Consider the following 12083-nt stretch of genomic DNA (forward strand, 5'->3'; position numbering starts at 1 on the left):
ATTTAAAGCACGAATCGTGTATTGCAACCGCGGACTTTCTGGAAAAATTCAACAGACTCTTTGATTGCCTCAATGCACGCGCAAATTCGTATTCGAATCCGTTTCGGCGGGGTTTATCAATTAACGATACGCGTGTAGAGGACGCATTAAACGAGGCTTTACTTTGGCTCGCGAAATTAAATGTTAAAGGTGGGAAAAATCCACCTACCTTCAACAATTTTCAGTTCACGATCAAAAGTATTCTAGCTTTATGGCAAGATCTTGGAGCAGAGGGGGTCCCATACCTTCTGACTTGAAATCTCAATCACGATCCTCTAGAAAATCAATTCGGTTTTTGGCGATCTCAATGGGGTAATAATGTCAAACCATCCGCGAGACAGATTCGATTTTGTGCGCAACGATCTATGTTCCCAGAGGCTGTAATTTCACCTCCAACAGGGCATATTGCCAGAATGATAGAACCGCTTGTTTATTGGCCAGTGATACAGCAACGACCAGTGCGTTGAATAACTCATTGCCCAATATACAAGTAAGCGACAACGCTAATCTTTTTGCAGGCGATAACGACGAAGATTTAGAATTCGAGCCGGTCGAACTAACTATCGATGATGTTCAAACTGCTGGTGATCGCGCTTCCCTCAAAGAGTCCTCCATTCGTTACGTTGCGGGTTCTATTGCCCAGACGTGTTCGAAAAAATTCCATTGCGATAACTGCCAATCTTTCATGTCGAAGACTAATACGCAACTCGAGATCGCGAATGAAACTTTAATATTCTGGAGAGCGTATTCGTGTCAAGAAGGGGATCATTTTGGGAAATTAATCGTGCCGACCAATGATTTCAATAATGTAGTTTCTGCCGGTTTCAAAATTTTCGAAGTTGCGATCCAGCCAAATCTTCATAATAAAAAACTTCAAAATACTGTCCGTGGGGTGTTTTGAACCGTGGCTTAAACGCGAGTATCCTCAATGGTTTTCAGATGTTTCGGGAACAGTTTGCGAGTATCATCGGTCATTTTGCATCAAATTATTGAGTAGATGCATCGTTTTTTATAATTTGAAATGGCTATCGCAAGATCTTCGCGATAAACCGAACGGGAAAAGACAGTTGGGAAAGGGTATGAAACAAAATGCGAAATTGAAGTTATTTTGCCATCGGTAGTTGTAGATTGTTTGCATAGTTTACTAGGAACATATATCGTTCGGCACGCGCTGGGATCGGTAGCGCGCACAGGACAATTTTTCATCCAGGAATGCATGAAAAATTGTCTGTTGATGGTTAATTTTTTCCCATCCGCGAATTATTTGTGTCTTTATTTTATCAAAAGAAGAGAACGGGGTCAAATGGGATGCGAAACAATTTTTCAATTGTTAACGATTTTTATTCTACGAGACTGAACCGCGCGCCCCAGCGCGCGGGCACTCAATGAATAACTGTCTACGACTCTATTACGAAAGAAATCCTACGAATGATTTATCAATGGGTTTTCTCTCTGTTAATAAATGGAATAAAACACAATAACAACACCTAATCATACTATGATGATTGAGATATCTCCACAGTAACTTGTACTTAATGAACACTTCGAAATGTACTGGGGACCTGAGCATATTCGAAAGCGGTTTCCATAATTTAAGGAATTTCCTATCCAGTTTTGATTAATAGATGAAAGTTGAAAAGACACCGAAACTGAATTAATAACGTGTAACTCAACATTGGTGTAGATAGAACCTCCATAATCTAGGCAATCGTTTCGGAATGCGCTCAGGAAACTATGATGAAAATATTGAGTTTTTATATATTGCAAAATTTTAACTAAGTGTAAGTGACTGTCGAAGTATTTAAAGGTATGATCGCAACTCTCATATCTAATTCTAGCGATATAACTCTTTAAAGACGTAATTTTTTATCATATTGTTGGTCCTTTGTTCACCAAGGAAGAGTTGCAGTGACCGCCAAGATCGAACACGTGAAAACGCAACATATAATTGCCCATGATTAAAGACATCTTTTCGAAGATCGAGTTCAATTCTATTGAATGTTTGTCCTTGACTTTTGTTGATTGTCATCGCGAATGCCAGTTTGATAGGAAACTTTCGACGTTGGAATGTAAAAGGGTAGACGTCCTCACAATAGAGAATGATGCGATGAATGAAAACGATCTCTCCGGCCTTGTCGCCCGTGAGAATTCGACATCGTAGGAGATTATTTGCGAGTTCTAAAATTTGTACACAATCCTTCATTGATACTAAGATTTCGAATGTGCATAACGATACAGTTGTGTCTAAGTTTCAACTCATGCGGCGGGAAACCTGGTGGACTTAATGAATTCAAATACTCTGGGAGTATTGCATCTGAAATATCTCCATTGTCACAGTTTTTCACACTGTCTATGCTGGTATAAATCTTTTCCGTTGTTTTATCGAAGTGTTCTACAACTCGATTGTTTATTTCTTCAACATCAATGTTTCGTGCAGATAGTATTGCGACATTTGCAAATTCATCGAATTTTCTCTTCTCTATGAGTTCTTTGCATGTTGATACAACTATATCAGCTGTTCGTGGAGCTATACACTGTTCTGGTGCTAACAAATTATTGCTGGCATCAGTTGAACATCCATCACCTACAGAAAGAAGATATCTGGAGAACTCAATTTCTCCTGGGAGAGTACGCATATTTTCAGTCAGTGCAAATATGGAAAAATGTTTCCACAACACACTGAATTTGATCGATAAATTGACCATCTCAGAGCGAGTAGCGTGAGTTTTCACTGGTAATAACTGCCTGAAATCACCGCCCAGAATCATAATTTTTCCTCCGAATGGCAGGTTCACATTCGTAAAGTCACGAAGTGTTCGATCGACCAATTCCAAAGCGTATCTCGGTGCCATTGGAGCTTCATCCCAGATGAAAACATCAACTCCTCGTAGATAATCAGCGTTTTGAGACTGATTCTTAATGTTTGAAACAGAATGGGAGAAAAGAGGAACCGGCATACCAAAAGTTTTATGCACAGTTCTCCCATGCGGTAGTAATATTGCCGCAATACCTGTAAACGCCATTGTGCAAATTTGTTTTCCTCTTCCTGTCAGTATATGATAGATTGTGGTGTAAATAAATGTTTTACCTGAACCACCGGGACCATCAATGTAAAAACATGTATTTGACGAATTATTTACCTCCGAAGAAACTACATCGAAAATTTTATCCACAATTTCCTTCTGCTTGACGTTCAATCTTCGATATTGATCAAGACCAATTTCTGTATGCTGTTGGAGCATTCCTGCATCTATGGACTCGGTAATATTATTTGGCACCTCTTCCATCGTAGGCATGGTAGGAAAACGACTCAAGTCTGAACCTTCTTGAGTGAGAAATGTATTGATTTCAGCATACGCTCTTCTTTCAGCTGTTTGAACATCGGCATCTCGTTGAAAATCTTGAGACATGGCATTTTTGAATTTCAACCATAATTCTTCTGGTTGGTTTGGCTGACAATATATCAAAATTCGAGCGTACAGACGACGGAGTTGTCGAGGCATCATCCATATTTCGCCATCTGTCATTGCTCGTTCCCATTCTGTATCATCTGCGATAAGTCCTAATGCTAGACAGGTACTGAGATACGTATCATACAGATGTCCATTAACAGTTCTCAAATCCTCAAAACTAATTGCTCCGTTGCTTTTTATCAATAATAATCGCAGATGAAACAATTCAATTTGAGTGGGATCTACCGAATACATTCGTCCGATAACATTGAATTGAGCTTTCCGTTTCTCCCATCTTGAGATCCCTGAATCTCGATTTTTCTTGAAAACGTAATGGGACGGAATTTCTGAATAAGTGAACTTCCTAGCTTCGGGATCTCGTTGATTTAGAGTGAAATAATCCATCAACATTGTTTCTTTTTGCAATGCAGACCTTATAGCTTCATCATCGGCTACATCGGAAATGGTTAGAGTCTGTTGATTAGGTAGATGCACAGGTAATCTCACGATTGAATGACTTTTTTCTTGTAATATATGACTTAATATACGATCACTGGCTTCGACTGGGCTGACATATCGAGCCTCCACGAAATTACGAATTTCATCATGATCGATCACATTTTCACCATAACCAGGATCGGTAATCTCAACGGCCGCCGCATCATGGCCTTTGTAAACATATTTATATAGATACTTTACCGATTGGATAGATGAAACGACTTCAACGTTGATATGACAATTGTATAATTTCAATAGTGTGGAATTCTAGGGAACTACAAATTTATTGTCAATTGTTTGTCCATTTCCACGGTTATAAACACCAGTGTTTCTGCGACGATACGTAGGATAACCGTTTTCATCTAGGGTAGTTTCGGCTTGAAAATCTTTGGGGAAATGTTTCGTACCCTTACCTTTTTCGTTTTTACACCAACTGCCACATGGACCGTGAATCATGTTCTTCATTACGATTTGATGTAACGTGGGATCTTCGTCTGGATTTGGAATTTCTGCAGAAATATATTTATCAACTACATCTGGAGTAGTTATTTTGTGATTCTGTTTCAACGTTAATAATATGTGCACATGAGGTAAACCTCGTTTCTGATATTCAACGACATACACGTATTCAAGCACTTCGCCGAACAATTTATCTTTTATGATGGTTTTTTCCATCAACTCATCTTTTTTCCTGTGAAAAACACGTGAAACTAAATCAGGTCGATCAGATGGTGTTTGAGCGGGTAATAAATTTTCTTGTATTTCACGCCAGTTTGGATTGCACGTCATCGTAATGAAGAGATCCGGTTTACCGAATTTCCTTACAATTGACATGGCATCTTGATAGTGCTGCATCATGTTGCGTGGAGAACCCACAAATGATGAAGGAAGAATGACCATTTTTCCAACTCGACCATGAGATTCATCTGCTCTTCTTTGTAAATGATCTCTTAAACCTTGATACGTGTCAGAACGTAGCTTTTCTTGATTATTTCTATCAAATGTCAAACGGTCTCTCTCAACTTTGACGTGGCTGTCAACAATCCATTGTTGGAATAATCTGCCGCCTTTGAGAATCACATTGTCGTCTCTGTCAGCCATTCTGTACTTTGTATAAGCATTGCGAGTAACTCGTCCAGACCTGTTCGTCAATGGCATTTTGTCATGCCATCCTCGAGTTCCGTTGGGATAGAACAGTGGATAAATCCACGGTTCAACATTGGGATCCATGGTGCTGATATACGTGAGTTCTTTCGTAGCTTTGACACGGATTGAAACGTAAGACTCTGGGATTTCGCCGTCCGCAGTAGTAGTGAATATCGCTGCGACTTCATTAATCTTCTGGAGATTATATCGTCCACGATCCATGCCTGGTTTCAAAGAAAACAATAGTTGCATTTTAGGTTCCACTCCTGATTCTCTAGAATTTAGTCTCGATTGCAATAATTCTTCGTGCATCATTTGATATGATCGTGCAAAGTCATTGCATTTCCGAAGTGCGCTATCGATTTCACCTACCAATTCTGCATCCAACGTTGACATTTGATTGCATCGAACATCAGTTGCTTCATTTTGATCAACTATGAAGAGCTGACCATATGAAGGACATTCACTTTCAGAAGGGTACAAACTCGTATTAATCTGGTAATAAATTTGGCCGTTAATTTTAAAACAATATGGTCCAGGGCGTCTTTCATCAAAATTCACCAAATTTGCATTGAACGAAGCGAATGCAAAAGAATTATTATAACTACGTATATGCTGAAGAAAATGATTGGATTTTTCATGCTTGCCGTCGAATAATTCACGCAATATTCCTGGTGGTTCAGGTAAAGATTCTAATCTCACCGCTCCGTGACCACAACAACTCTGGAATGAATCTTTCTTACCTGACGTTCGCTCAAATGCAAAATGCTTCGCGTTGCAATGACAACAAATCATGTCCATGGGTCCTATATAGTGTTCAGCAATACTTCTTTCACTTCTTTCTAGCCTGGGACCTGTATTTCCAATATTTGTATTAACGATTCCTGACACCATTGACATGCGTTTTGCTTGTAAGGGAATCCATTCTGAACAAACTGCCGAATCTTTAATGGTTGGCTGTTTGACTGAATGTTGTATGGGAATATCTAGGTCAATTCTATGACCCCGAAGGTTAACCATCTGATCAACTCGACGTTTTTGTCGACGTAATTTCTGCTGGGCTATATTCTTTTCACGCCTTACCTTTTTCAATTTAGCTTCTTCTTCTGGTGTTCGTTGGATCTTTCTTCTGGGCATTTTATCAATCGAAGTAATGACTACAATTGTTCAATACTACTAATTGATAGGGAAAATGATGATTTCCTGCAGATTTATTGATTTTTGTGGCTAGATAAATCAATTGTGTTTGCTGAAACTGAATGATAATGGTTGGTTTTAAGGGAAGAAATTATTAGAACAGGTTATTTCAGAAAAAAAAATCATTTATTTTCTTCTTGAATATCAATAGAACCTTTGGACTCAAACATTCAGCGTGTTTATTCTGTTATTACAATTGCAAGTAAATCTCGATCTATTTTGTTTCGTTCAATATCTAGTGTTTTGTCATATTAAATGGAAGTTTCCGTATCTGTATTCAAAAACTTGAAACTGAGTTTTCGGTTTTGAATCTCTGGAAAGTTGGATTCTTGTATTGGTTGTATGTTTCAGTATCTGTATGAAAAGACTCGTGACTGGTTTTACGGTTGAAAATTTCTGGACTCTGAAATTTCTGGCTCCGATTCTGTACGACTCGATGTGAGTTCTAGGACCTGAGTTCTACGATTTGTGTTCTAGGATCTGGTTTCTAGGATCTGAGTTCTCGGATCTGATTCTCTATGTGTGAACTCTTGAAACTATTTTTTCTTGAAAATCTGTAAATGTTTCGATGGGATAATCACTGCAATGTTCTTGATGCTGACAATCACTTCGGGAAGGAGTGCGAGGAATCTGAAAAGAAAAACATTCAATTTTAATACAGAAAAATTTCATTCGTAATGAAAATTTCAGTCGAATGCACGAAAAAAGTATCTGCTTACCTTGACTGAGTGATTGAGGATATGAACGGAGCACAGGATTTGGTTCTTGACAACTCGAGTGAATAATGAAAGAATTAGCCCATCGACCCCTCAGCGCTCTGAAATTTATTTCCCTGCAAGAGAATCACGTTTTGTATTCGTTGTGCATCGTTATTATCATCTAAGAGTAGAGAATTCCATGCAAGTAGGGCGACATGAACTGTGAATGGAGGTTAGGCGTATTTATTTACCTACAGACATGAAATTTTGTTTCAGAGCCTAATTTCTCGTGGAAAAGAAAATTAAAGATCATGTAATTTATTGGAGTCATCATAGATATAGAAAATACAAATGAATCTACTTACTGTAGTTTTTTTCTCCTACGAAATTCAATGGACCATTCGAATCGCTTCGTGAGTTATCAATTTTTGATATTTTAACATCAAAGAATGAAACTCGATGCTTTTTGGTGTCTCACAACTTCCGGAACTGTTAAAATATGATTTCTGAATTGTTTTTAGACTATAACTATTCAATAATGTGGGAAACAACAATACTTCTGTTTTATATTGACAAAATAGCACCCAAAGTCTCGTGTAGCTCATGCTCTTTCCATGAATATCCACCCCAATCCGCATGAACGACCGTCGCAAATTTCTCCTTCCCGCAATAATTCCTTTCCCTCATTTCAAAATGAAGAGAAAATTGTACCAAATTCAATTAAAAGTGATGTTCGTTTATTTATTTCTGTTTTTTATGACAAAAAATTTCTGTTTTATGACAAAATCACCCATTATTTTCCATACAAACATCTTACAAACGGGAAGAAAATACAAAGAAACATTACGTTACATACATTATATGGCAATGAGGATAATGGGATTATTACAATTTTGTTTCACTCATTTTTTCGCTTTTGAATAACAATATTTTTTCAAGTGCATGCTGTTTGCTTGAATCACATAAAACATAAAATTGAACTTTTTTTAACTGAAAAAGATACACAACTATCTTAAAGAATCGATTGAAAAAAAGTGCACAATTATCTTAAAGTATCGATGGAATACAAACAATCTTTCCATCTATGTATGAGAAAATGGAAATTCGATTCTACTCAAGATGTGTGTGACGTTTGAGGTTTGGCTACCCCCTCTTTTGGTGCTATGGCTAGCCAAACTGATTCGTATTATTCCCAGTGTACTCACTAAGGGGTTATATATATATTTCTGGATGCTACTAGCGGTTACTAGTAGCTGGTGTATATATATATCCCCTCTTCGGACTGAGGGTGATGGGACACTCCTGTGTCTTGTCCCCTTCTGCTGGGCCGTCGTGCCCCGTCCGGCTAGATCTCGGTGAGCCCTTCGGGTTCACTCTTCTAGGAGGGGTGTCTTGGTGACGGGTTGGGAACAACACTTAATAATCTCACTCGCGGAATGTATTAAATGTATATATATATATATATTTGATCTTAATGGTATACACTCCTTGCGCGAGTGGGTCGGTATCGCGATATTAGGTGGTTATGAGTTGGACTTGGAGCGCGGTTACGAGCAGTGGAAGACCCTGTCTGGTCTGCTCCTGGAAGGTATCTGTCTCTCTGCGAGTTTCTAAATCTCCTCCAAGTCCAAATCGCTGATCTAAGCAGTTCCACGGCTTTTTGCACCAATATTGTCTTGTGTCATCATTGACGCAAGACTCATACAGTCACACAGTATACTGGACGTGCCAAAAGCCCTGAAACTGCTTTATTTGATCCCTGCTGTGGCGTCATTTGGGTGCTGACAATGGTCTAAACATCCGTTGGATTGTTCAGTCCCCTGTCCAAATGGCGTTGCAGGGAGCAAACCGATCCTCCAAACACTGGGGCAGCTGACCACAGCGTCTCCAAGACATCGTGGGACTGCTGACCCATGTCTGGGCATCGATTTTCAAAAACGACGCATTGGCGGAGGCCAATACGTCACAATGTGTAACAATCATATTCGTCAGAGAACTTAATTAGTCTTTTTCTCATATTAAAAGTATTCATTATGCAAGAACTGTTTAAAAATATTTTTTGTAGGCTCTAAATTATCTACGATTCGAATCTGTGTTTCTATTAACGCTTTGTACATTTGGCCCTTGAATATCACGATTAGTTATATTTTGATAAATTAAATTATTTTTCACGAATGAATGTCACAAATTGGAGTTTCCAATTAATTTAAGTCTCTAGTCTTTCTCTAGTCGAGTTTAGGTTAAGGAAATACTGCTCTAGTGCTTTGTACATTTGGCCCTTGCATATAACGATTAGTTATATTTTGATAAATTAAATTATTATTACTCACGAATGAATATCACAAATTGGAGTTTCCAATTAATCTACGTCTCTAGTCTTTCTCTAGTCGAGTTTAGGTTAAGGAAATACTGCCCTAGTCAATTTATAGTTTTTTAGTCTTTGAAAAGAAGTTATCGACAAATCTAGTCTTTCTCTAGTCATCTCTAAGTTAATGAAATTCTAGCCTCGAATAATTTTTTTTTAGAAAGTTAAGTCCTTTACGTGACGAAATTATTTTTTACATTATGATTGTTCTCTTGAAAATTTTTTTCTCAATCTCCATGAAATCACAGGGAATTTAATTTGAGAAAAATCTACGAAAAGATTAGTGATAACAGCAATAAATATTGTCTCTCAGTTGAAATAACAGTACAGATAATAATACCCCTTTGAACTTAGTCATTCTTCTCAATTGACATCGCTCTCTGAATTTCTTCTACACCCTGACCGTTCGAGAAACGTTTTGGTTCCGGTAAATCTCCAGTCGAGTAGCGTTTAGAGGTCGCTGAGATGATCGCTTTTGACATTTCTTCCTCCGTAGTCGTTTTACCCTGGATCAAAACGACATGACTCATGTCTGGAACTTCGAAGTAGTACTCGGGATATGCCTTGTTTGTCTTCAAGACCCTGGACTTCAGTTTCCCCATGAGCTTGACACAGGTTCCAACCTTAATCTCTTTCGTCTCCTTGAAAATAGCAATTTGGACAGCGAGTCTGTGTTTGCCATTGACAATGCTGCCTCCACCGTACGAAGCTGAGAAATGAACAACTTCAACGAATGGACTCTTGATGAATCCAGTAACTGACACTGGAGCGTTTTGGTGACGAAGTAGAGTTTCCATGGCAACTTCAGGGTAATTTTCTGGGACAATTATTCCAGCTCCATCGAGACTTCCCAGATATTTTATGGTGCTCGCTGCCTGAACGTTGAACTCCACATCAACAACGTCTTCGTTCCCATGATAAGCAGTATTGACAGGAGTAATGCAACCCATAGTGATATACATTGTTATGTCCTCCCTAGGTAACTAGGAGAATGGTGGCGCCAGGTGAGTAGTATTTAGCGCCAATCTTTGAATGTGGGTTCGTTAGCCGCTAAACCTCTAATGAGGACTCCATCGAAGTCTGTTTCTCCAGGTTGAGGGTAATTGAATTTTTGGGTAATTCAATAATAAAACAATTACACAACTGCTTAGAAGAGCACACTAACACTTTATTTGGTAAAAACTAACCGTAATTTGGATCCTTGTACAAAAGTTATTCTAATAACTGATCCTAATTTAACTCTTGAAAACTAATTGAACAGGCTAACGGAGAGAAGCTGCTAGCAGGAAAATTGTATTAATACTAACTTATCTCAACTTAAACTTCTAAGGGTTGGGTCCAGTAACCCCCACCAGTCCCCAAAAGTGGCGCACGCAAGTCCTCCTCTTGGAAGGTTTTAGATTTCTCCTTGTACAACAAACAATGAACAATGGATCCCACATGTGTCGAAGATGTAACCCAGAAAACCTTTAAAATAAGCAGTGCTCAAATTTCATGACTTGGGACCGTGACCGTTGACTTGACTTTTTGTCTTCAAGTTTCAGTTTTACAAAGAACCCCCTTTATCCAGAGTTTTGAGGGTAATAAATTAGATTAAAACTCAACAACTTGAGATTTATGTTTTCGTCCAACGGTTTTTCTCACGACAGTCAATTTATTCATCCCCTGTTCATTGTTTGTCCTTATGGTTTTATTTTAAATGTTATTATAAAATTTTCCAACGGCATTAAAATTTTATCTTAAAACAATAACTTAAAAACTCGCGGATTAAAATGGCCGATAAATAGCGCCATCTATTTTATTTACCCCCAAGACATCACAACATTTTCTGTAGGGAATTGTTTTTTTTGTAAACATAAATGTGTTACCCATAGTTCACGGTTTTCGATTAATGAATATGAATATTGATGATGAAAATTCTGTTGTGACAACTAACTATTATTAACATGAAGAAACACCTGGTAATGAGAAATTTTCGGTGAGTTGACCTTGGCGACATTGTCCCACATCAGTACACGAATCCTCGCTCCATCCCCATTGTTCATTACGAACTTTAGCAAAGTTTTTTTTCCATTGCTGACAGTTTTCATCCCATCAATCTTATCGACGTAACCTGAGAGTATCCTGTGAAATGAAAAAAAATCGAATTCCTCGATATCCCACAATTTCTATGTCAATCTTTTTTAGTTTTCTACCATGAAAACTAAAAAAGAGGTCGTTGATATTAATTCTTGAGTGTCGATGAAACGAATTTGTTAATGCCATGTGACTTGAGAGGTTATGGTGCGTACTTTTCTATATTGGTTTGCAGAGAAATTAACAATTAGATTAGAATAAAAAAAAAACATGGAAACTAAAAAAGAGGTCGTTGATATTAATACTTGAGTGTAGATGAAACGAATTTGTTAATGCCATGTGACTTGAGAGGTTATGGTGCGTACTTTTCAATATATGTTTGCAGAGAAATTAACAATTAGAATAAAAAAATACTTACACAGCTGTGTCTCCCGTCTCAAAATTGATAATTTCCTCAGTAGAGGTAAATGGATGACTTTTCACTGACATTTTTCACGTGGATTTCGTTTCGAAAGATCACGTAATTTGGAAGAACGGTTGCCTGGTGTGATTACCGAATGGTGAAAAGGAATAGGTTGGAAATTGGCGTGGGCACGTGAACGTACGTTGACA

At 38.1% G+C, this 12083-nt stretch overlaps 2 protein-coding genes and 1 long non-coding RNA gene across 4 annotated transcripts; all 3 read right to left on the reverse strand.

Moving 5' to 3' along the window:
- Window positions 1-1384: 1384 nt before the first annotated feature.
- LOC135171653 (uncharacterized) lies at window positions 1385-6272 on the reverse strand. The gene is made up of 6 exons (XM_064138277.1): window positions 4403-6272; window positions 2312-4159; window positions 1992-2247; window positions 1816-1887; window positions 1537-1771; window positions 1385-1444 (listed from the first exon to the last, which is right to left on the reverse strand). Exons 1-6 carry the CDS (start codon window positions 6270-6272, stop codon window positions 1385-1387), a joined length of 4341 nt encoding a protein of 1446 aa, XP_063994347.1.
- Window positions 6273-6471: 199 nt separating this feature from the next.
- LOC135171655 (uncharacterized) lies at window positions 6472-7631 on the reverse strand. Of its 2 annotated transcripts, none has more exons than XR_010300575.1 (3): window positions 7396-7631; window positions 7052-7281; window positions 6472-6962 (listed from the first exon to the last, which is right to left on the reverse strand). It is a non-coding gene; the product is annotated as an uncharacterized LOC135171655 (long non-coding RNA). The 2 variants fall into 2 exon arrangements; XR_010300574.1 differs by having other exon boundaries at window positions 7052-7164; window positions 7396-7624.
- A 931-nt stretch (window positions 7632-8562) lies between these two features.
- On the reverse strand, window positions 8563-12083 carry LOC135171658 (uncharacterized). Its single transcript, XM_064138283.1, has 2 exons — window positions 11890-12083; window positions 8563-11519 (listed from the first exon to the last, which is right to left on the reverse strand). Exon 2 carries the CDS (start codon window positions 10355-10357, stop codon window positions 9746-9748), a length of 612 nt encoding a protein of 203 aa, XP_063994353.1. The 5' UTR covers window positions 10358-11519; window positions 11890-12083; the 3' UTR covers window positions 8563-9745.

This window comes from Diachasmimorpha longicaudata, unplaced genomic scaffold (assembly GCF_034640455.1).
Source record: "Diachasmimorpha longicaudata isolate KC_UGA_2023 unplaced genomic scaffold, iyDiaLong2 ctg00000070.1, whole genome shotgun sequence".
NCBI classification, from domain to species: Eukaryota; Metazoa; Arthropoda; class Insecta; order Hymenoptera; family Braconidae; genus Diachasmimorpha; species Diachasmimorpha longicaudata.